A 25526-nucleotide genomic window follows, 5' to 3' on the forward strand; every position below is an offset into this window, starting at 1 on the left:
GCACTGCGGGGGGAGGCAGGGCTGGGATGGGGGGTGGCAGAGATGGGGGAGGCTGGAAGGGGGCACTTGTTTTTTGTGGCCAGAACGCACTTGTCCCTTTGCAGCATCACCCTCGACCATCACCTCCCTTGGGTCCGCAGCTCGGCCTCTCAGCGCTGCTGCCATCTGTCCCAGGTGGCCTGGCAGCCCCCCCGAGGGGGATTTTGTCACAGATACGAGTGGGTGGGGTGGGGGAGGGCAGGGGGTGAGACATGATGGGGGTGGGGGAGAGGAGTGTGCGCCATTGAGAAGGTTCCCCGGGATGGGGCGGGGTGGGGGTCACCCATCTATGTCCCAGCTGAAGAGATGGTGCTTCACGAGCATGTCCTGCACCCCTTCCTTCAGTGGCTTCTTCTCCTTCTCCTGCAGGATGACAGACCCAGGTCAGTGCGCCGCACGCAGAAAAGGGGAGGTTGTGTCTGTGGGCAGAGCCCGAGCACGCCGAGGTCCCCGGCACCCAGACAGAGCAGCCCTTCTGCACTTCCCACCTCTGTGCAGCTGAAACAGGGAGAGACCCTGCGGTTTGGAGAGCACCGGGGAAGGGAGGGGCCTGCCATTTCCCCCTGCCCCAGCTGGGCAGGGGCAGGCAGCACCCTCTGCCAGCACTGCCACACAGCTCCAGTGCACAGCCTGCCCTGGCAGGGAAAGCGGCCCCGTCCACAGCCTCTGGCGCTGGCTCAAGAGGAGGCAGAGGATGGGCTGGAGCACAAAGCTGGGAGAGGGAGACGGTAAGCAAAGCCCGCGGCTGAGAGGGAGAATGAGAGATGCCACCTACTCACCTCCCTCTTTATTGGCAGCTCCCAGTCCTGAGAAAGGCTGAAGGCAAACTTGCAGAGGACTCTGCAATGGAAGAGAGCGATGGTAACACACACGCGCACACACCCGGATCACACCCCCAGCCTGTGCCCACAACTGCTGCCCCTGGGCACACAACTGCACCAGCTCCCCAGCTTGCCCCGGCACGCCACTAAGCTTGCAAGGATGAAATTCTTGTTGGTGTTGAAAGGGCAGCACCAGCCACTCATCCCCCATTCCCCTCCTCCTCTTTGGGCTTCACACCCTGCCAGGCCAAGGGTGGAAAGAGAAACTTGAAGATGTGACTCAAGCGCAACCCCTACAGAGCCTGACGCAGCAGCGCAGGGAGGCACGGGCAGCCCCGGGCTCTGCTAGGCGGCAGACACGCATGGCTGAGGACTGCACGCAGCTGGCAACGGGGGACTGCAGGTTCCTCTCCAGAAAGCAGACTCCTGCCGGAGCACCTCAGAGTTTCTGCACCCCTCTCTTTCTCTCCCTGGAAAGTGTCCTGACCCCCATGCACAGGGATGGCATGCGGAGTTCCCTTGCTGGACCCGGCTCTAAGCAGGGGCTGCAGGCACAGTCTCGCCTGTCCCTAGGACAGGGATGCACAGCTCAGACCTCCTGGCAACAAGCTCATCAGTCCTTCAGGCTCAGGGGAAACCCCTGTGTGGGGGTCTCCTCCAACTCCTGCAGCAGTGAGGGAGCCGAGGCCCTCCACAGGAAGCTGGCTGGGAGAGATACAGCACAAGCCTCTGCTCCTGCTCCGCACAAACCTGGGCCCAGCCGTGAACCAGTCCCACTTGGTCCTTCGGCTGTGCTGAACTAGCACTGCCCCCGTGCTGCGAGAAAGCAGCCACGGGACACGGCAGCACAGAGGTGGAGGGGACTCCCTTCCTCCCGTTCAGCAGCAGCACAAGGAGCAGAGGGCACCCCGGGATTGTGTACACACAGGCCTGCTCCTGGCTACAGATGCTCCCACCGGGGCCAGAGGTAACTGGGTGGCACGGACAAAAGCCAGCTCCTGCAGGATGGCGGCAGCAGCAGGGCTGGAGTGGTGGTGGCGGCAGGGGGGAGGTTTGCTCTGCAGCTCCCTGGGACTGGATGTGGCTTTGCAGAGTGGAGGAGGGCCAGGAGCAAGCAGTGGGGATGCGTGCCCTGGGCCCCAAGCGATGTGCTTTGGGTGAGCTCAGCTGCGTTCAGCCCCTGACACTGCTCCCTCACATAACCAGGAGTCAGCTGGTGACTGATTACTTCCCGGCCAGTGAAAGCCAGACTGTCTCCCTAGCACGTTCCCGGTTCCTTGCTGGGACTCATGGTGGCTGACAGAGGACCTGGAGAGCAGATGTTGGAAAAGGCACCATCAGAATAGGTGCAGGGCACAGCAGGAGGCTGCTGGCAGACAGAGGCTGCCTGCTTGTCACGACAGCTCCCCAGGAGCCAAGCTCTGCTCTTGATCAGGCAGGCACAGTGCATCGCATTAAACTGTCTAGACAGTTGCTGCTGCCTCAGCACACAGAAGGAAATCTCTGCAGTGGGGATGTCTGGGCAGCCCGTGCTGCTACTCACTGGAGAGGGTCCAAAGCCAGCCATAGCGAGGGCCACCTCCTGCAGGGGAGGAGGAAATCCACTCCAGAGCCTGGCAAGGCCCACGGGGACAGACTCACCTCAGTTCGCATTTGATCTGCACCCAGCCAGGACTGCGCAGGAATGACCAGGGATGGAACCACTTCTCCACGGTCTGCAGGCTTGAGCACAGCACCTCTAGCCACAAATGCAGCACCTGCTCGCTGCAGCGATGGGGTGGAGGCATGTTACTCGGCCGAAGCCAGGGAAAGAAGCCCCATCCCTTTGGGACAGTCTATTTTCAGCCCAAACCTTGACCCCAGCCCCACAGTCCTGTCCCCAGTGGGAACAGGATAACCCAGTAAACTTGTGTGAGCCACTTCATGCAATGAGAGCTACTTTTTCCAGCCAGGAGCCAGGCCAGCATGATGAACGAGAAAGGAGCAGGTCCCACTCAGTGGCTGCAGTGAGAGGGAGAAAAAGACCTCGTGGCCTAAGATAGATTGAAGCAACTGCTGCCTTTGAGCCCACTCTGCCCCCTCCCAAGCTCCTCACACCTCCCCCCTCCACCCAGGGGTATCAGGACCGGATGACTCACTTGAGTCCAACACAGATGAGGGAACGAAGCTTCACATCCATCTGTGCATGTGCAGCATCGTGCGTCATGTTCACAGCCTGAACCGCCTGCAGGGTGGGAAGATGCGGTTACCGCCTTCCCAGCTTAGCCTTAGGCTGGGCTGGGCAGCCCTTTCAGCAACACGGACAAATGTTCCACTCCCCAGAACTCCCCACCCTCACCCAGTGCCACCTGGTAGCATCAGAGAGGACAAGCCTTCCTGATGGCTTCACTTTCTGCCCTTCCCCAGGCACCTGGTGTCTCTACTGCTTCCTGTCAGGAAAGGTCTGGGAGACTCTCGAGCATCTCCCTAGAGAAGGGCATCACCCTCCAGCAGCCTCCATGGGAAACTTCCCCACATTAGGAGCTGGGCTCTGGCTGGGCTGGGGGCAGCACTCACCCGGTAAAGCAGCTCCTCTGGAGTGAGGACTTTGCCATCTTCATCAAGCCTGCAAAAATCACAGCAGAGAGCTAGCTAGCTAGCTCCGGAGCCACCCCAGGCACAAGCAGGCCTTTCCCCCTGCATAACCCAACAGCTCCCTTGCTACTGCTGAGCCCACAGGTGATCCTGCAGCCGCGAGAGAGCAAGATACAGCCCCAGAAGCAAACACAGGAGTGTGAGGAAGAGGGGCAAGAGCCACTGCCAGCCCCAAGTCAGCACGGGCACAGCAGCCTGCTGACACCACACTGACAGGAGGATGGGGCAGACCATGACCCTGCCCAAGGTGGAGAGCAGCAGCTGTTTGATGAGCACGCAGGAGTAGGGCGCAGACCCAGCTGCTTCGTGTGAATAAAGTGGCCTTACCTGTAAGTCTTGCAGAGCACAAGGCGAGAATACACAGAGTCAAAGTCCCGCTCCACTTCCCGGCTTGCAGCCTAGGAAGGCAGAGGGACAGTCAGTGCACTCTGCCCTACAGCCCCCTCACCCTAGCCCCCCGGCAACACTGCCCCATGACGGGAACCGAGACATCTCACCTCTTCAATGAACAGCCAGGGATGGCAGGGCCCCCCCAGCAGAGATGGCTTCTTCAGTCCATGTTCAAATATGGACTTCAAGGCTGGACACAGTGTCCCTCGCACCAAGTCTGTCACCCCTTCTGTGACTGAATCATCTCCAGCGATGGAGTACTGAGGAAGAGGAAGAGCCAGCTCTCAGCATACTGACAAGGGGGCAGAGTGTGGATGTGGTCTGCTCACCTACAGCTTCTCTGCACACACCTCTTCCCCTCCCAGGTGCCCAGCACCTCCCCCCCGCCCGCCTTAAGCCCTTATGCTCTTGCTGGCTCTTGCAAAAGGCACCATGTTCAGTGCTACTCCCCTGGGATTTGACGGGACGCCAGGACCTTTGTGCCCAGGTGCTGCCCAAGAGACCACACAGGTGACCCCAGCACCATCCTGGCAGCGTTCAGCACGTACGAACTGCTGGGGTTTGGTGTGATGCTGACTGAGCTAAGGTAAGGAGAAGGACTTGCCACTGAGCGTCTCTGGGACTCTGTGAGCTGCTAGAAGTCAAGGCAAATGGGGGTAGATGGGAATTCCCAGGTCAGCTGGTACACCACTCCAAGGTATCACCCTGACATGCTGTTAGCATGAAGGATATTCCAAAATTAGGGCGAGTGGGATCCTCTCTATTTCCGCAGTTGGGAGGAGAACTGCCCAGCAGTACGGGGTGTGTTCATACACAGAGGTGATCTGCACCTAAGGAACCAGCCCTGAGGAGGGGGCGAGGAAGCAAGATGTCAATAGTGACATTTCTCTAGGGGCTTCTCTTGGGGTCTCAGGTCAGCCTATGAGCCCTTCCTCACTCTCCAAATGCTGAGGAGGAGGGGGAGAAGAGGGCCTTCTCCGCTTCCCCTGCAAATTGCCTAGGCTGACAGCTGACGATGTTTGTCTCTCATCCGTCACCCCAGCCTTGGGGCCATATTGAGGTGTCTGCTCTGATTAGACAGCATCTCAGCGCTGCTGGCTGCGAGAGAAACTGAGATGGAGTGCCCCCTCGGGCACAGCTGCTCGGGGAGAATCCACTGTGGTGACCGCAAAGCATGAGCGGGATCCACAGGCACAGCCTCAAAGGAGGAAGAGAGCACAGGGAGCAGGCAGAAACGCTGCCCACAGGATCCTCCTGCGTACCTGCCTGCTGCTTTCTCAGCTTTCCTGAAGCTCATCTCTAGGGGCCTTGCAAGCCCAGGCATCGCACTCAGCTACCCCCTGCAGCCCTCTGGGGCCCTCATTCTCCACTCGGTCAGCATCAGGAAGTTGAGCAAACAGGCTTAGGAAGATAAGCTGCCTGATCACATCACGAAGCGCTCAATAGCCAGAGAGCGCAAACAGACTGACTCAAGAAGGGAAATATATGGCTCTTTTCAACTATGTTTTTTCAGCTATGACATGACTTTTTTTTTTTTTTTATGTTGGGGGTTTTTTGTTGTTGTTGTTGTTGTGTTTTGTTTTTTTAATTACCTCTTTGCTCCGTTCATCCAAGATCTCAACAAATTTTGCAGGAAACCAACCTATAAAGAATGGGCAAAGAAGCAAGTCTGACACTGAGAAACCTCTAACACAGACAAGACCAGAGCCCAGTGGAAACAGAATAAATCAGAGTTCATAGGGTCCAACCCCACAGAAGGAAGAGAGCAGCCTCAAAATCACAAGAATTAAGGCAACTGCAAGAGGAAGCCAATTACAGGACACTGCCCACAAGCGGCAGAGATGACATGCACCCAACCACTGTGTGCCAGGAGGATGGAGCCTAAACTTGCTGTCTGCGAGAAGTAACCAGGTAGCTGCACCACTCTCATACCCTGTTTTAACATTTCCCTTGTCCATGACAGATGCTCTGGGTAACTGGCAGAGCCTTTGCTGCAAACGTGCCAGAGCAGTTGCTGTGGATGAATGGCTGCTCTGCATCTGGCCCCACTCTCCCCAGTGCAAACAATCCTGCTCTCACCTCTCAGTCCATTCAGCTCTCCCACCCAACAGTGCTCATCCTTCTGGGAAATGATCTGAAAAACAGGGAGTGGAAAACACTGGTTGAAGAGAGTCCAGTGCCAGGAGGGCTACAGCTGCCTGGCTGTGTGCACACAATGAGGAGCTGCTTTCTTCTCAACTGTTTTGCCAATGTTCTCTTTTCACATGGCCCAGGGCCTTCAAGGGCAAAAAGCTACTGCAAACAAAATGCTATCCCTGTTTTCCCCAATTTCAGATGGGACGCCCATAGCTAAAATGCAAAGGGATGCTTCTACAGTCTTACCACAGCTTAGTGCAGAGTGTTAAACCAGGACCCAGGTTGGACCAAGTCAATCTTTTGCTCAGCTGTATGGCAGCCAGGAAAGGGACTTTGTGGTTGCATTGAGAATGACCCACAAGACAACACTCACAGGAACATACTGCCTCATCCCCAGGCAGCCCCAAGAAACACCAACTGCTTCCCTTGGACTCCTAACTGGGGTCTGAGCTGATCTCCTTCCTTCTTTCCCCGCAAAAGAGGCAATGCAGCATCCCAAACAATTTGGGTCTGCATTGTCTTGCCCTGGTCCCTGTCTCATAGGCTGACACACCGTAATGATGTCATTCTTGCGGAAGCCCAGCTCATCGTCATCGTGGCGCTCAAAGTCCAGTAGTGCCTTGGCTCGTCGTCGTCGGTTGCGAGAACAGGCCACGTAGTTCTCGTGGTCCCGCTGGTGGCTTTCCATGCTGTAGTCTGGAGTCAGATCCTAGCATGCATGTGAAGGAAGAGCAAAGAGGAATGAAAAGCAACAGATGACTCCCAGTTGATCTGCCAAAGCTTGCATGCCCCTGTTCCCAAACCTCTTCCTTCTCCTAGCAGGCAGACAACCTCCCAGTGCAGCCCTCCTTGACCAGGGATGGGTTGAGCAACCCTCACCCTCCACCCATTGCACCTGGCATGTTCTTCCTCGAGCCCACACACTGCAGGAGCATTTGAACAGCCCTGTCCTGTGGTGGACACTCAACACTCATGCCTGGCGCACAGAGCGCTGCAGATCCAGCTGTTCCCACTCACAATGCTGCAGTTCTTGGGATCCACACACTGGAAGTGCCGTGCCACCTGGAGAATGGCCTCACGCAGGTCGGCCACCAGCTCCGTCTGCTTGATGTTCTTGGCTTTCAGTGCCTCCAGATCGTCATCCCCTGGGGGAGCCCACACAGCCAGAGGGAAGGCGAGGAAAGGAAAACAAGTATGAGGTATTTATTTTTTTGATAACATTAGAAATCATTGATTCTACAGAAATAAATAGAGCCTGACATTAGAAGTGCCTACACTAAGGCAGGTACTTACTGCCAATCTATTCAATAATGTAAATAACCTATACCAATTTGACTGTCTCAAATTTTAAGGAGCTGGTATTTCAAACCACATATGGAGCTGGAAGATGTCATCTTTGATCCGTCTGGACAACTCAGTATACCAAGGTACTGTGTACTGCTTTAGAGAAGCGTCTGCGTGGTATATAGACAGCTGAATGATGGGACACAAAACTAGGGAACTTTCAAAAACTCTCTTCAACTGAAATTCTCTTGAAACCGAAATAGCTTTTGGTTGAACTACTTCTGATTTTTGCATACCTCACAGGCTGAGAGCATATTCTTCACTGAGTCTTGAAAAAGATTTGAAAAACGAAGACAGCCCACTTTCCTGTGTCAGTCTAGAAGTCAGAACCACGAGAGAAAAGCCACCATCTACTTAAGAACTCAATCTCCCTAAGAGCCAGACTTCAAAGGTTTTGGGTGTATAGAAATGGTCATAAGTACAAAGTAAAAGTTACCAAAGCATCTTTCAACTGTCACTAATTCCCCCAGGAGTTTTGACAGCCTATCTCTATTGATTTATGCAGAAAAATACCTAATGGGATGGATTCTTTAGGCAGTTAATGTATCTGAATGCCTTAAAAATTGGGTACATGGTGTTTGGGAACAATGAACCATTTGCTTCTTTTTCTAAAAAAAAAAAAAAATTCAGTTTGTTTTAAATTCAAACTGTATTTTCATACATCTGTTTTTGCTCTCTCTCTAATATACTGAAGATGTGGTAGCTTAACAAAATCAACATTTAAAACAATGTATTTTTCACTGAGCTCCAATTTTTATACAAACACAGCTTTTATGCAAGACCCAAGTAAATCATTGGCTAGCAAATTAGTACTCTGCTTATCTTCTAACAGCATTACAGAAACCAGTATGAATAAAGTGTGGCCCGAGCTATACAGCTGCTGCAACAGCTATGTGCACATGAAGCTTCTGCTTATTGAAAAGTGTTTAACAGTATCTTTTAATCACAAGTGATCCTAATTAAAAAGGCTAAAACTGTAAGAACATAAATAGAAGAACAAAATTAGTTATAAAATTATTTTTATAATTGTTTTCTATTTGCTAAATTAAATTATTAGAGAATCAGACACACAGAGCTTAAGAGAAAACTGAACTTTGCTTCTGGACTAGAAAAATTGCAGGGCATACTTACTCCCAGTCTAAGCAGTGAAAATTAACAAAACCTCCTCCTCAGTGGCCAGGGGTAGGAAATAGAGCATGTAAGAAGTCTCACTACAGATTCAGAGACACGAAGACTGTAAATAGATAGGTGACCACGCAGACGGTGGGGATTCCCGGAAAATTCGTGTTGCTAAAATAGAATGTGACTAAAGAAGAAACTACTCAACCACAGCTACACTAGCTCAGTGGGCTGCCCTCATTTACATAGATCACTGATTCTTTCTGTCATCATTCAGTCCCTTCTGGCCAAAATACCACGCTCCTCCCTCTGTACTCAGATCAATCCCACCCAAACACAAGCAGGAGATACGGGAAGCAAGTTCCACACCCTCCCACCTTAGAATATACATGATACAGAGGAAAGCAAGTGGGGTTTCCACCAGATTCACCTCACTGCACCCGACACGCCTGCACGTCCAAAACAGGAAACCAGTGCAGGATCGGCCACATGTGAGGTGGTTCTATTTTGAGCCTGCAAAGACTGACTAGCTGCACAGTTGTGCAGAGGAGGTCTAGCTCTCTTGCATTTCCTTGTTGCAATGCCCATCCAACAGGAAAAGGGCAACACGCACATCTTGTTCTCTGCCAAACTACCTTCCGCTGTTTCTTCTTTCCATTTCTTCACTAGAAATCTGGTCCAACTCCTTGGATCTCAGCTAAAGAAAGCCCTGGCCAACCTGATCTAGCATGAGCAAGAGTCTGGCTTTGAGCAGAAGAGGATGGACTACAGGCATCTACAAGTCCCTTCCAAACAGTGCTCCTGTGATTCTGCGACTACTGTCCAAGTCACTACTAAATCTGCATTCACTCCAAGAAAGAAGAATTAAGTTCTTGGTAAGTTCTTACTCCCACCCAGACAAGGGCTCTGTACCAGCTCTACACAGTAACTATCACAGGCAGCAGACTTTACAATTAAGGTTGTTTGACAGTTTCCAGCGTAAGGTGAATTTATCACGTCCAAGCTTTCCTTCCCCTCACTTGTGCTGAAGTTTTCCATTCTGGTCATCTGCGGCAGGATGATAACCTCTCTATTTTAACCCATGTTTTAATTACTAAGAATAGTTGGTAAAAACCATGACAGTCACTGTACTGAAACCCTACTAAAATGAGAAAACGCTATCAATCATCTCAGTTGTACCATTGATACATTTTGAAGCTTGAACTTAAACTTTATCTTTGTGCGTGGGTATAACTCGCTATCACTTTCATAAAGCTACTGAAACTTGGCCAAGGAGACTGAGACACAAGAAAGGTGCACTTGGTAGCTAAGTTCCCTGACGGTTCAGTCTGTACTGACTGTATGGTAACACTACATACAGGAAGTCTGAGTTTAGGTTGCACAAGCAACTTTCCTGCTTTTCTTCACTTCTGCGTGCTTGACTTTACAGCTTCATTAGTATTCTACCATAACTTTTTTATGTAATGCTGTTATGTGCTTGTAGCCAGCCTGTGACAATGTATCAGCTTCCTGGAGAACATCAGAAAAGCTCTTCTCTGAAAAGACCGGTAAAACCCAATTTTAGATTTATTCAGGACATTTCAACCACAACAGGAACACTGTTTGAACCCTGTAAATTCAGGATGTTGTCTTCCTCCAGAAAAACAATTTCTGTGGTGAGATGTGGCAATTTCAAGAAAGCTAACCAGTTGCAAGGTAGGTGATGACAGTGAGGCTTGCAATAGAAAGGGCTATTACGGAGTCACAGTAGCAAGTTACTTTTAAACTCATGCAAAACCTATTCTGGCTGTGTGATTCCTGGACATACGCTGGCTTAGCTCATAAGCAAAGGAAATGAAGACTTGAAGATGTTCACAACATCGAACTACCAAAGTAAGAGGGATCCATCAGTGATGTTTGCATTTATAAATTTTGATGGGTGACACACTGGACCATCCTGCCTGGCCTCAGATCTTCAGAGATATTCCTGAACTGAGCAGAGTAAGATCAGGAGAATACAACATGCAGCCTGTGAACTGCATATGGTCTGCCAGAAAACGTGTTTGACCTGTTCGTCAGTGGAAGGACTTATAGCTGGGCTGAGCTGCAGCCTGCTGTTAGTCATCATTTAAGGACTAACCATCTAACCTAAAATTCACTTTTCTGAGCTCAGACCAAAGCAAGCAAGTAGAAAACTGCACTTCTTCCCTCTCATCCTTCAGTTCAGGCTCCCTCCTCTCCTCTTCCTCTGTCCCAGTGTTTCCCTGCTTTGCTCACTCCCCTCCCTCCTAGGTGCTATATCCAACAACACCACATGAAAGGCACAGGATTGTCCTTACCAAAAAGCAGAGAGGTGATGCCAGATTTCCTGCGCTGAGTCCTGCGCCGCACAATCTGAGGGAAGAGAGAGAACAAAGTGTACACATTAGGACAGATTTCAGAAATAAAATAAAGCAATCCTCCACACAGGTCAGCTCTGGGCAAGAGGCCCTGACAGCTACCACTGGAAGGGGCAGGCAAGTGAACTGGCAATTTTAGACAGGAGTTTTTCTAGTTCTAACACAATGAATCAGCTCTGCTGCTTGATCTGCTCCATGTGCAATGGGTTATTTATAGCTCAATTATTATGAAAGCATAATTGAAGTTCAAGAATCAACCATGATGCGAGTGAGTAATTTTAGTTCTAATTCTACTTCTTGCCAAAAGCAGTTCTACATGTAATTATATATAAATTTCTAAGTGGATGCCTATTACGTTTTAGAATTGCAGGAGTGTCTTGTGATTAGCGCACAGACGAGCATCAAGAACGTATCTTCCACAGACTTGACAAGCAGGAGCTACTACATCCGCAACTGCAGACTGTAGTCCAAGATTAAACACAGATGCATTTTTTATTCAGCTTCTCAAAGGCTGCTGCTGTTTTCTGACTCTACCTTCCAGAGTTATTTTATTGTATCTGTTTCTTACTAATGGATTAACTCCAGTTCCTCCTCTGCATGCTCCAAGCAAATTCTGCCAAAAGCATATGTTGTTTCTTTTAGTTTCCATTAATAAAATGCACACTTTCCATCATGTCTCATTAATGATAATTACAATCAATGTCAATATCCCTTTCACCTGGGGATTTAGCAACCAATCTGGCAGCATTTCATTAGTACGGGCCTCCCCCTCACTTCCCAATACCTTTTCTCCACTGGATGACACAGTCATCCTGGAGCCAAAATCCTCCCAGACAGGAGGACCTCTGGCTCACAAACAGCAATTGCAAGGGAACATGTAAGGGAATGGTAAAAACGGAGCAGCAGAGGCAGATGGGACTGCGCACTCACTTTGGATAAATTGTTGACAGTGGTGCTGGAGTTGAGCAGCTGCCCTTGGTCAGCAATGAGGTAGGCCAAGTGTTTGCGACGCTGGGTCTCCACCGCCACATCTGTCAGCGAGCCAGCCACACGCATGGCCTCCCGCAGCAACACATCTGCATCTTCAATCTGACTGGGGATGTCCGAGAGTGTGTTGAAGATTGAGGCAGAGTTCTCGGACTGGATTAGCTCATCCTCCTGCAACAATGCAGTCATTTTGCCACACAGAACAGTGAGTACAACAGCTATGCCCTTGGGGCTAGATGCAGTTTTACATTCAGTGTACAGCCTGGGCCAGAAACAATGCAGGTACAACTAGATAATTCCGTAAAAACTTCAGTAGGAAGAGTCCAAGCTACCTATGGGAGGGGAACAGCGTCTTTTACTACTCTACTGCACTGAGATCTGCCCCCAAAATTCTAGCTGACATGTTTTTGAATCACAGCATCCATCATTAAAATGAAGTCAAATCAGAAAGGAAAGACAAAACAGAAGCTATTCTGCACCCACCTCCAGGACTGGGCACAGCAGGGATCTTGCTGGGGACAAGGGAATGGAAGCTGCTCAGTCTCACACATTATAGAGCACCTACCATGTCAAACTGTGCTCCACCTTCCCCTTACTCCCAGAAGGCTCACCCTTGCCCTCCACACAGCAAGCTGAACCACAAAATTATTTTTTGCATAAAAAGGAAAAGATCTGGGAGTTAAATGTAAGCCAGCCAAATCAAATGTAGTGAAGATGATGCTAATCTCTTGCAGCATTCAAAAGTGCCATCAAAAGCTTCCCAGATGACCACAGCCTCAGCTTTATATCTCTGCTCAGAGACGGTGCAAAACCAAGAAGTACCTTCGTTTAGGTAAGATGGACCCTCAGGTTGGTATCTAGACTGAATAGAGGGGGGCAGCTGATGGAGTGTAATTATGAGGGAACAAATGAGGTAGGCAGAGGAAACAGCAAGCCCTGAATCCTGTTTAGTGCCTTGGAAGTTCTTCACAGCCCCCAGTTCTGAGGAAGGCAGGAAGTTGTCTTCCTGAGCACATTCCCAAACAACAGACAGGAATTGGATAGAAAACCTTCTTGCCCCTAAAACTCAGAATTAAACACTGAAGTACTATAAAGGAGGAAGAAGAGGTGGGGAATTACCTTCATACTGAGCATGCCCAAAGTAAGCTGGAACAGCACCAGAGAGCCCTGGTAGAAGAAGAGGTCCCAAATACGTAGCAGCAGTTTGATGTGGACAACACTAGCGAAAGAGGTGAGGAACCAGTGCAAGGTGATCAAGGAGAGCTCTGTAGGACACAGAAAAGAAACACGACAAGGGAAGTCAGCCAGCCAGCGAAGATGGACTCTCCTAAGTGCTCTCCTGCCTCAAAGATGACCATGTACTGCCTCCAGGGCCAGGAGGTTTGCTCCTAGCCCTGCTGCTCTCCCTTTGTGAAGCAAAACAAGTAATTTTTGTCTGCATGTCACCCTGGCAAGAAAAGCTATAGCTTCTAGGGCACACTTTTACCGATGTCATGCTCCTGGAGCAGCTTGTCCAGGCGGGGCAAGTACTGCACAATGAGCTGTCGCAGGACGCGCTGGTCAGTCTGCACACCCATCAGGGTGGTGCTGAAGTAGGAGGCAGGAACCAGTTCCTCGATGATAGCACACATCATCCAGAAGGCATCTTCCTCCTCCAAGAAGAGCAGCAGAGAGGCAGCCACCTAGAATTTTGAAGGAAAAAGAACTGCATGTCCTAAGAGGAGCAGAACTCTTTCCTCACTTCCTCACATGGAGAGATGGACCAGTATCTACATGACCAACATCTTCCTCTGCAGCAGCAGCTCTCCTGCAGTCTCCCACTGAAGTGATTTCTCTGCAGTGTAATGCCTGTCCCTCCCCAACAGATGGACCGAATTCTTCCACACCTTTGGACATGTGGTGCTACTCTGCTCTCCCTTCCCTAGAGAAACTGTTCCATGTGGAAGGGACTTCCCTTCAACTCATCTGGAGGCCATAGTGTCTGGCAGCACTGCCTCAAACCACTTGCCCCAGCATAGCCACCACAGACAAAACAATCCCTATCATAAAGGCACTCTGAAAGCAGGTTACCATGCCAGTTCCTTGGCAATATCCAATGTCTGGGTAGAGCCAGGCAAGTCCCCGTAGTATCCTGCGTAGCCGTGGCACCCCAATACTGTTCATGTTGGAGAAGCAGGCGTTGCTGGGCATCGTGCGGAGCAAGTCCTTTTCAATCTGCGAGACAGCCATAAGCAAGGACAGGCTCAGCTAGCAGCATCTGAACAACTGCCTTCTGTTTCTGCACTTCCCCATGGCCTCTTGCCTCAGGGAACTCTGCTTCCTCACACTTATAAGTCCTTAGGCACCAAGATGGCCCTGTCCAAGCACCCCAGGGTCAGTTTAACAGCCTTCACTGACATACAGGAAAATGCCAGTGCAGATGGTGACTTGGTGTCTCCCAAGAAATACTTGCCTAAACTCAGCCCCTAGCTTCACCACTGAGAATAGAAGGCATACTGGTTGGGAATTTCATCTGCTTGGATTTCAAGCAAGGCTTCCCAACAAACCTATCACAGAAAGAAACCAACAACTTGGCCACATCTGTGACAGGGGACTTGGAGGTGAACAGCCCACAAATCTCCCTTGGGCAGTGTTGTTCCTCCTTCCAAAGATTTTGAACTTAGCTTCTCAGTGCAAAGTGAACATGTGCAGAGCTCAGTTTCTTTTGCCATGGCCTTTGCCTCCTCCCACAAAAGGGGAAGTCAGAGGAAGAGGGAAAATACCCTGTAACAGTCTTGTTGGTGTTCAGAGACTTTGTATTTGAGGGAACAAAGAGAGTCCCTGGAAGCAGTTGCCACTACCTCAACAGAAGTGCACCTGTCAGCCTTTCACCCTTTACTTCCCTTGATGAATAGCAGGATGTTTGCTGGGATGCAACTGCAGCCCTGTTTTCTAGCCTGCAGGCAGCATGGGTCCAACCCCTTCCCTGCTGTCCTAGGAAGGAGTGGAGCTGCGCAGTTGCTAGTCCAACAAAACAAAGGAGAGACATGCCCAACAGGATTAAGCTTTAGCAGGATTCAACCACACATGCCCTCTCAACTGTCCCTGCTGCAGGTGTTAGGCAGACACCCCTTCATCCTCATGCAGCAAATCTTGCCCTTCTCCCCACTCCCTTGTGCCCAGTCAACACTAGGCAGTATCTCCTACCTGTTTGGCAGCAATGGTTTCATCATTAGAGCTGTTTTTCACGATATCCCGATATGACATCTCTGAATTCCTCTTCTTCTGCAAGGCCCCCGACAGGCGCATCCACAGCTGGGGGGCAGGGTAGGAGGAGTCGGTAAGAGAGACACAGAAAGCCATAATCTGGCACCCTCTCAACCAAGAGAAAGTGGTCTCTCTCCACTGTCTCCTACTCCAGGCAGGAGAGCCTGCCCAGAACAGGCAGCACTCTCACCTGCGGCCTCATGCTGTGCGGGATGCCGGCTAGCACCAGGGAGCGCAGCTTGTCTGAATGTGGTAGAGTGACCTCAATTTTGTCCCAGGTGAGGTCGCCCACGTCATGGTTGTGTGTGAATTCCAGATGAGCCTGCCACTTGAGCCTCTGCTGTGGTTCCTCTGTCAGTGGGACCCCCAGAAGCTTGCTGGAGTTTGGCTCAGCACCATCTGCCTCAGTGAAGGGAAGGGAAAGAAATGGAGACAAGTGAGAGACTGAAGAGGAGAGGGAACAAGCACAGAATAGGGTGGGGAGGAGGATGGCCATTTGAAGAAAGCACATTTAAAACACTCATGTCTTCCAGCCAGAGCATGGAAAGGCAAAGCGTGCTTTCTGCTTTCTCCATGCAGTAAATTTTATCGTCATAAGCAAAAGGCACTGGGCCTGGAGAACTAAGCAGCTGTCAACAGGCTTCTAGTCTCTACTTAGTCATGATTTAGTGCAGAGTGTGGCTGGAATTAAACAAGACCCTGGCAGCAGTCATCCTGCTGGGTTTTGTATGGATCCGTAAATCAGGCTGACGAAAGCACAGCAAGCCTCAGAGGTGGCAAGCAGAAGCTATATGCTCATGCAAGTAATGAGGTGCAAAATGTTAACTTTGGGGATATTTAATCACCAAAAAAGCTTTACTGAGGACACTTCCAAATTCACAATGAGAGAGCACCTTAACCTGAGGCTGGCTTTCTAAAATAGATACTTTAGCACAAGTATAGGTTTGACGTAAGGCACTCTGTCCATCATCATATAACACATCCCAACAAGGCAGTCCAAATCTTTCTGCTGATTTTATAATGTACAAGTCTATCAAATGTTCCGGCTGAAGAAAATCGCTGTGTCCCGTCCTCATCTCTAGGTCATTGTTTCAAAGAAGATCCTCTATGACTCAAGGTGCCTCAAGGCACACATACAAACAACTTCTGCCCTTGCATTATATGCCCTGAGCCCTGGAAATGTCCTCTCAGAGCACATAAAGCAATTCCTATGTCCCCCACTCCTTTCTCTTCCTCTTCGCAAAGGCAGCCAGCTGTTGTAGTTCAATGCCCAGCTGCAATAGCTCTCCACACCTCCTCCTATTTGGTCTCCTGCCTCTATATTTTGCAGAAAAAGTAGGATGTGGGTTCTGCCCCTAAGGTTTGCCCTACACTTTGCCAAGCTGCTAGGCTGGGCAGAACACATACTGCTGCCACTCATCTTGGCTGCGAGTTTTTCATCAGACAGCACATGTCACTGTGCCTGCTATCAGTGCTTACAGTGCTACTGACCATGACAGAGACCCCACTGCCAACTGGGAAAGTTGCTCTTCCCCAGCATGCAGCTACTAGTGGAGACAATAACTTCCTCTTAACTTTCCTCTCTCTCTTACCCACGGCACAAGCATAAAGGGATGGAAATGACTCCGCTGCATATTCTATGCTCCAGACTCTCATAAGGCCAGCATGTCTAATGCACAGCCCTTGATTACAATGATAAGATACAGAAAGATGATGATGGGTGGGTAGATGAGACCTAGCACAGAATGGTTGTAAAATTACCTGGAAGCATGGGAAAGGCTGGACCCAGACACAATGGAAGGGTTAGGGATGGGACTGACTTTACCTTCTTTATCAATTCGGAAACCGAATTCATCATAGTGGAACTCTGGCTGTTCGATGGATTCTTCTTTCTGGGGAACGTGAGGAAGGAGAACAGACACCATCACCAGTCTTGAACAACTTAATAGAGACATGTGGATATTGTCCCATCCCACCACTGCCTGCACTGTGCCCTCTGAGCAACTAGACTCCCTGCCCTTTTATTTTTGATGCCTCCCACCCACCATTCCCAGCTGGGGAGGTGTTGCATGCCACCCCCATTTTGACTCCTCCATGGAAGTAAGTTGTGAAGCCCTGCTTTCCTACCTGTACAGATTTTCCCAGCCATCCCTTTTCCAGCAGCGCTTGGTACCTCTGCTTGAGTGCAGCATCATATCAAGATCAGAACTTCCCCACCTGGAGGGGAACGCAGCCTCCTCATGGACTGAGGAATCCACACACACCAGCTAAAGTGGTCTCTACTGCCTGCATCTCTAATACACAGCAGTCCTCTGTTACCTAGTGCACACACGCTACAAATTCAGCTCCCTGCATTGCTCCATCTCCTGCCTGTTGCTTTCAGATTTTCTCTGAAAGACAGCAGGCAAAACTGGGATTTGCATCTGTGAAGCAAGCCCAAATTATAGGCCAAAGAAAGTTAAGATCCATCACCCAAATCTCAACTTTCCTCATCTGTGCTCATGGTTAGCATTGTGAGATACACAGCGGAGGTTACAACCAGGCTTTTTTTAAGGAGTGAAAACCTACAGATACCTCCTCTTCCCTGCAAGTCCACCTGCCCTTCCTGTGGGGGTCTCTCACAAGCACTGCACCCAGACAGCACCCAAGAAGCGTGCTTCTAGCATAGATTCACAATAAACTTTAATGTGCTTCACTGAACTCAACTGCCTTCAGCAAACACTGTGGGTAAGTTGCAAAATTCCATGGCTGCTGCCTTCCTTCCTGCTCTGTCCACCTGGTGACAAGTCTTGAGGCTAGCACTTCCTGCCATGCACAAGCCATCCAGAGTAGCTTGATGGTGACAGAGACCCCCTGAGGGTGTCAACATTTTTACAGTGGAGCAATAATTGCAAAACAGCAGGGCAATAATTCACACAAGTTTCTTTGTGCTCTGCAAGATCCTCTTGTAAAAGCCAGGATGCAGCCGCAAAACACATGAAGTTTAAGCAGCAAACAAGCATCCACAACCGAACCACCAGACAAAAAGTGCACCTCTCCCTCCTTTTCCCTGCAGCTTTCAGAGACCAGCAGAAATCACCAGTGTCCCTTTACTTCTGTGCAGACCCAGAGAACACCCCCTCCCTGCCCCACGCTGTATGTACCTGTGTGTATTTTGCCAGGATCTCCTGAGGCCAAATGCTGGGAGTGAGTGCTGAGAAGGGACCCCCAGCGGAGGGAGTGTGATGGCCTAAACAGAAAGAGATCAACATACAGCAGTGAAAACCTGTAAGGACTCCCTTGGAAGACGCACACTCAGTACAGACTGTTCCAGCAAGGGAAAGACTCACCCAGCAGTTTGTCACTACTGCTACTCTAGGCACTGAGACAGCTCCCACTTCACCAAGGAAGCAAGTAATTTCAGATGGTTTTGTCCCTTATTACTGAGCAAAAGAAACAGAAAGGCAAAATGGAGTTCCCTCTAAGAAAGGGACTTTTAGGGAAGAGAAATAGTTCCATGGCATCATGTGATTTTTCTTCTGCTTGGAAAAGCTGTGCAATCTGTGCCAAGCCAGGGGAACCATTACAAAAAGAAAAATTATTATGGAGAAGTAAATGCCTCACACAGAGGCACTGACCCCAGCAACCAGCAGCACTCCAGAGTTCCCTGAAACTTTGTCACCCAGGCACCAAAATGGGAAATCAGAGCCCTCAGCAAGATGCTCAACTGCTCCCTTTGCTCCAGAAGGGCTGGAACATTGCCAGACCATGTATAGAGAGCTGCAGGAATGAAAGCATGCCTATCACCTTGGGCTTTTGTGTTCAAGATAAACACTTTCCAGTCTCAGGTACTGTCCCACCGAATAGCTTCCCCTGGAGTAAAAGCACACATCAAGTTTTGCAACTGAAGCAGATAAGCATGTCCCAGGTCTTCCACTGTGCACATTGCCGACAAAAATGTTTACTTGGCTTTGAAGTGAAGTATAGTCTCCCTCAGGGTTATATGCCCTGAAATAACCAGCTGGACCAGGAAGGAAGGTTTAGACAAAAATATGGGGTGGGAGAGCTGGCCACTGTAAGAAGGAGGAGACCTACTTTTAGTAAAGTTCAGTAGTCCACAGTTGAACTCCAGTAAATCTTCAGCCTTCTGCCTGCCCTAGAGCTACCACTGTAGAGCAAAAATCTCTCAGATCATAAGCGAGCCACCCACTTTGGGGGAAATCTTGGGAGGAGAACAGAACCAAGCAAATCTTATGAAAAATGGAGAAGGCACACTACATTTCAACCTCCTTCTTCCTTGGTGATCAATGACTGAAGCAGCTTCTGCAGGCTTCAGCACAGGGTAAAAGAAGGAACTGAGTTCACAATGAGTGAAAAGGCAGCTGGGTGACAAAGAGTGGGACAGTTTCCTCTCCCCCGTTTTGACCAGACAGTATGTTAATGTAAAGAAAGGCTCTTGGAACCAGTAACTTTCTTTTACTAAGTTGCAGCTGAAGAAAGAACAAGCAACCAAACAAGAAGATACTGTGTCCATTTTTGTCGCTCACCTGACATTGTGCTAGGTAAGTCCAAGTAGCAGAGGCTGTCAGCAGGTCCAGAAATGCTGTTCTCAGAGGTGAAAGGTCACTATCCTATTATAAAAAGGAAAAAAAAAAAAAAATCATGATGAGAGAATTCAATTAGCATCTAAGAACATGGTGGGTGACAGACAGACCCCTCGCACACAACTTCCCCACAGGAAAATTAAATCCCTTAGTATTTAAGCTCCCCACAGGAAAATTAAATTCCAGAGACTGGAATTTCCTCTTGGTTTCATACCTACCCATCAGCTAGAAAGAGCACACTGTCATTTACCAAATTCCTTGTGACAGTAACAGCATTGCTGATTGAAAGAATGTCAAAAACCAAGTCAACTTTCATCACCTTTTCCATCACATATTGTGAGTCCTGTACACTGCTCATGGAGAAGGGACTGGAATGGTGAAAAGGGTACAAGGGGGTATCATTAGATGCAATAAGCCTGAAAGAGATTTTAGGGGTAGCGTCACAAGAGCAAAGTATATTAGGCTGTGGAATACAGCTCCCTGAAGGGAGCTGGGAAAGCTTCTGACAAGGATTTTCTGTGATGAACTCGACTAGGATATAGACAACATGCAATCGAGTACCTCTGCAATGAGCCAGGAGCCAGGCTCCTCTAAACTAAATCTGGTGATAGAACTCAGATGACGAAACAACCCACATAGCTCCCCTCCTTACTTTCCTGATACCAGTTCACAGCAGATTTTTACAGGGTTTTTCCAGGACAACAATGGAACAGTTCAGTAATCAGAGAGAGATATTTTGGACTTTAAAATCAGCCTTATAACTGTGTGTGGGAGACAGCAAGAGTCACCTCTACCAAGCAGATAAAGCCAGTGCTGGGATGTACCAGTCACTTGCACTTAGGTGGGAAAGAACCTGGGAGAAACTAACATCTGCACGTCTGGGATGGGTTTTCCAGCTTCCCCTTTTCAGTAAAGCTACTTATGACTGCAAACCACTAAAAGAAGGAACCCCAGGGATTCATCCAGCAGGCCCTGTCCAAGATGTTTATAGTGCTCAATAGTACAAAGTTATATTGCCTTTGCATCTCAGTGAGCACTTGCAGCCTGGAAGTGGCTTGCTACAGCACTCCAAGATAAGCAATTGTAAAACACTGCAAAAGCATAAAAAGCATCTGTGTCTGAGACCACAAATGATAAGGCATCTTCCTCCCAGATTTAAACAGTTCTCTGCATGAGAAAGGCTGGCATGGATGAACAGACACTCTGATCTTCTGACACCAACTCTCAGGGCAAAAAGAAAAAAAAAAAAAAACCCACAAGAAAAAGTTCAGCTTTTGTTTCTGAGAAGTGACACTGCCCACACAATGGCCAGTTGCCTACCCACAAGTTCTGTAAATGTTCTTCTATCCTGTCCATCACTCTAGCCCCACCTGTTCCCTTAGCACCAACTTTTCTCTCAGTAGCTGAAGACATAACAAGAATTACCAAATAAGCACCTGCACACTCATTCTACATGGGAACGCACACAGCATGCGCAACAAGCAGGTAAATCTGCTGACAATACTTATTCCCCTTTCAACATCACTGTGAATGCATTTTGATGCTTTTTTTCAGGCTTATCACTGCCCTGTGACCACAACTGCTCTGTTCCTGAGCCTGCAATGTGTCCTTCTCCCCTGTCTTCCCTCACCCTGTTTCTAATGACTTTTAGTAGGAACGCAGTCACTGTTTCAGGCACGTGGTACTTCTGCCATGCTTCTCGTTGGCTGTGCTCTAAATCTGCTCAGTGCCTCAAGCTTGTGGCGTAGGGATCCCCCTCAGTCATTAACCTTCATTGCATGCACAATCACTGCTGAACCAACCTGCTACGGAGGAGCTGGGCCAGTGTGCTAGGCACATAGATGAGAAAACACCCCATAACAAGTGAATTAACCACGGTGCTCAGGAAGCAGGGCAGGAGAGTGCTGAGGCCGAAAGTCCCTCCTCGTCCCAGGACAGGTGTAGCAGAGGGGAACACCTTCCCCTGTCCACGTCATCGCAAGCTGGCCTCCGCCTTGCTGGAGATCACTCCCCTGCCCTCCGGTCCCTGACATTAGAGTACTGAACTGGGTGGGCAGGTTTTTCCTGCCCCTGGTTCCTATAGAAACCTTCCTGCAAGCACCCATCTGGGACGGGGCCCAGAGAGAGCATGAGAGGCTCACCTTGCTGCTGGCACCAGGGTGTGTGGAAGTGCAGGCTGGGGAGCGTGAATCACATCAAGAGAAAGATCCTGCTGCGGCACACGGAGGCGGCGCGCTGGGGACTGCCCACGGAGCCAGGTGTCTCCAAGAGAAGGTGCAGAGGCCACTATGTCAGCCCTGTAGCTCTTCATCACCCTGCTTTCTCCCTGCTCCCATTCTGCCTCCAGTAAAGCATCATACGAACTGGGAGGAAGGTTCCCTGGCACAGCCAGGCACCACCCAGTGCCAGCCAGGAGGAAGAGGGGGAGATCTGGCATATGGGATTGATATATAAGTTCCTTCCTTTGACTGAGGGATATAAACCTAAAGCAACTCTCAAACTGTCCTAGCCAGGAGACAGTAAGTAACAGAAGGGGCTCCCATGAAGCCTGTGAAATTGCATGCATGAAATTGCTACAGCTAACTTAGTTGTGTTATTTCTACAATACACACTTCTGAAAACGAGCAACACTTAAGGGATACAAAGGAAAAACCACATCAGATCCAACAAATATTAATGGCAGCTCCCAAACCCTCAGAACTCTAAAATGAAAACCAGTTTTCACCCATGCATTAAGAAGCATCTCCCATGTTTAAAGGCAATTTAAGTTTCCTATATGAAGCAATTTTGGTCACACAACAAGTGGTCTTCACACTTCAAAAGAAATGCATTTTTTTGTTAAAATGCCAATGGCACCTGTTATTTGCAGCTTTACTTTTTGAGTTCAGACTCTAAAACAAATCACACCACCATTGATTCCAGCCTGCTAGAAGACAGCTATAATGACAGCATGTGTACCTGAAAAAGAAGGCTGCAAGGGAAGCATGCAGTCAGCATCAGGTACAGCTATTTGAAGCTCTCCAGCTGCAACACCTTTGTCAGAGTTGCAAATACACACTGCGTAGGATTATATCCAATTAGTTTCTTTTCCAGCGTAGGTGTCCTTTAGAAATTGATGTTTGCAAAGGAGACCTGCAAATTTACTTCCACTTGGCAATATCAAGCCTCCTCTGGACACACTTGCTCTTCCACACAGCTACAATATGAGAGATTTCAATTACCTGGCTTCTTGCAAACACCAGATAACAATCTCCTGCTGCCTATGTTTTACTTGCTTGGCCTCTTTTGCCATGTGATCTCCACTTAAGCCTGCTGTGGTAGTGCCTGGATGTACTAGGTGTGAAATGATCCCTTCAGTAGGATCCTTATTTTGGGACAGAAACTCCTTCCCAGGAGCATTCTTCCCCTGCTGATTTTAGCAACAAAAGAATCCACCAAAAAGCCACCAAAAAGCAACATACCTCTAGCAGACAGACTGTGCAGAAGATGAACATTTTACAAAGCAATGTTTTTGTATGCTGAAAACATTACAACTAGTAACTATGCAGGAGCTGTCAGTGAACATTATCAGAAGGACCAGAACAAGTGTAACAATTCTTTGTAGAATGATTTTCATCCACTGTCATAGGAACAGCGTATCCAACACTCTGACAGTAAGCTAGCATGGGGAAAAACTCCGCTTCCATTATGCTTAATTTGAACATGAAGCAACACTGCCTGCAGTAAATCACACTGCCACCTCTGGACTGTAAGCTGGTTTCCACTGCTCTTTATTTTCTTCCCTTTTTTTTTTTTTTTTTTTTAAAGTATGTTTTGGAAGAGAGAAAAGTGATTGCAAAGCCACAGTACTCATCTGGAGGCCACACACTTAGGTCTAGTTCTAGAAGCCTCTTCCAGCTCAGCTTTTAAAATCCCATGTAGATTGCATCCAATTTAATGTTTAGACCGACTCTTCCTCTTTCAGAGATCAGACAAAAATCAAACCTTGCACTGAGTCAGGCAGTTCATTTCTGTCCCCTCACACCTGGAAAGCTTCATTTTTTCTAATTAAAATCCTGACTTGTGCAATGAAATGCAGAAGGGGAGCTCTCAGCAGAAAGCCCTTTGCCTTCCCTTCCCCCACCAGTATCTCCCTGCGGTCAGGCAAAGGCATATCCCGGAGCTGCAAATGCCACTGGTCCCACGAGTCAATATTTGCTTTGCATGCACACAGTCAGAAGAAAACTCCAGCTTCACAAACAAGTAGGTAAGTGAACAAAGCACAGCCACACATCTGACCAAGGGGCGGACAAGATGCAGATAATTTCTGCCCCTCGCACCCTGACACTTTGGATTTTTAAGTGATGCAGAATCCCACGTAGATACTGAGACACACCAACTCCTGGTTAAGGAGCCAATAACCATATTGTTGGTGAACCTGGGTCATCCCAGGAACTACCTGTTTATCTATCTGACCAGCCTCACATTGCTTTGGGTGTTGAGCAACACACTACAAATGCAGGAGGGAGGTGCTGAGGTAGCCTTCATGCTTGCTTTCTACCACATGACTTGGAATGAAAAGTTGGGGGGCTTTAACTGCCCTCAGCACACTTTCTTGTAGCAGAGAAAGTGAGTCAGAGATAAAATAAAAGCCTACGGCAGGCCTAGACAGGGTTGGGCGAGACCTGGAAAGTAGCAAAGGTAAAGGCTGTGACAGCCCTGCAGAGCCAGGCGGGCAGGCAGGAAGGGTGGCAAGCTGCTGACAGTGTTGTCACCGACTGCAGAGGCATCACTCACAACTCCAGTGCTGCCCAGTCACCAACTGGGATCACATACTGACTTCAGGAGCGCAGCGGGGCAAAGTGCCTCCTCCCAACTGCCCCAGGGCACTATTAGAGCAACACATAACAGAGACAACAAAAAGTAAATTGGAACTGTGTCTCCTGCCATAAAGCATGTTGTAGGCTCCTGGCCACACTGGAAATGTAATTATGTGCAGAAGTGTAACTAAACGGAAAGAGTAGTCAAACATTGGAACAGGCTGCCCAGAGAGGTGGTGGAGTCACCATCCCTGGAAGCGTTCAAAAAATGGGTAGACGTGGCACTCTGGGTCATGGTTTAGTCTAGTCTACCCTTACTTGGTTTACTGTGGACTTGGTAATATTAGGTTAATGGTTAGACTGGATGATCTTAAAGGTCTTTTCCGACCTAAACGATTCTATGATTCTAAAAGGTACTTCCCATGCAACAGATCTGCTACCCGCACTGATTGGTGTCCAGCAAGTCTGCCTGCTGTAATGACAGAGAGCACCCCACTGGGGCTGAAGGTGCTGAGCCATTTCCAGTTTATACAAAAGGAACAGAACAAGTAACTTCCAGTTTCATATCCACTTCATCTCCATTTTGAAAATAAGGATGTGAAAAAGCAGAATCCTGGTTCCTACCGCTTATGCAGTGGACAGACCAGCCACAGCTGGACTTCCTGATCGTAGTTCAATGTGTCAAGCTTGCCTCTAAAAAAGAACCCTACACAACACCTACTTATGTAGAAGGCAGATATCCTACATATCAACATGTATTTTCTTCTCAGAACAGAACCGCCTTTTAATTATCTGGCTCCAAAGCAGACAGCTGATCCTCGCAGGAAAAAGCTGAAGCTCTTACTTCTAAAATCTAGAGATAACAAAGGCTTCCCCCATGTGGCTCATGGGGAAAAAAAAAAACCAACAAACAAACCAGAACCAAACTTACTCATGGCTCTGCTGATTCCCTGTGTTGCTAACACAAGCTACCCCACTTTTAGCCCTGGAAAGCAGAGGGTGTCTATCCTGACACAGCAGACACTTGGTGCCTGCTAAGCATGAACTGCA

At 49.0% G+C, this 25526-nt stretch overlaps 1 protein-coding gene across 2 annotated transcripts; it reads right to left on the reverse strand.

The window, feature by feature from the left end:
• Positions 1-269: 269 nt before the first annotated feature.
• On the reverse strand, positions 270-17049 carry SGSM3 (small G protein signaling modulator 3). Of its 2 annotated transcripts, none has more exons than XM_075707782.1 (19): positions 17023-17049; positions 15285-15431; positions 15035-15142; positions 13919-14062; positions 13335-13530; positions 12968-13113; positions 11792-12019; positions 10802-10856; positions 7038-7165; positions 6574-6729; positions 5964-6018; positions 5477-5526; positions 3992-4066; positions 3822-3892; positions 3417-3465; positions 2999-3084; positions 2502-2624; positions 819-879; positions 270-396 (listed from the first exon to the last, which is right to left on the reverse strand). In XM_075707782.1, the coding sequence occupies exons 1-19, from the start codon at positions 17047-17049 to the stop codon at positions 319-321; spliced, it is 1983 nt and encodes a 660-aa protein (XP_075563897.1). In that variant the 3' UTR covers positions 270-318. The 2 variants fall into 2 exon arrangements, with proteins under 2 accessions (XP_075563897.1, XP_075563889.1); XM_075707774.1 differs by having other exon boundaries at positions 3992-4144.
• Between the last annotated feature and the right edge of the window lie 8477 nt (positions 17050-25526).

The sequence above is a fragment of the Pelecanus crispus genome, chromosome 1 (assembly GCF_030463565.1).
Source record: "Pelecanus crispus isolate bPelCri1 chromosome 1, bPelCri1.pri, whole genome shotgun sequence".
In the NCBI taxonomy this organism is placed as follows: Eukaryota; Metazoa; Chordata; class Aves; order Pelecaniformes; family Pelecanidae; genus Pelecanus; species Pelecanus crispus.

Excerpts from the sequence above, each read along its gene's own strand:
- SGSM3 (XM_075707774.1), bottom strand. The coding sequence starts at position 17,049 with ATGTCTCTATTAAGTTGTTCAAGACTG. Across the intron at positions 3,085-3,416 it reads CAGAGGAGCTGCTTTACCGG|GCGGTTCAGGCTGTGAACAT; the intron begins GTGAGTGCTGCC and ends CCCACCCTGCAG. Across the intron at positions 2,625-2,998 it reads CTCATCTGTGTTGGACTCAA|CGAGCAGGTGCTGCATTTGT; the intron begins GTGAGTCATCCG and ends CCATCGCTGCAG.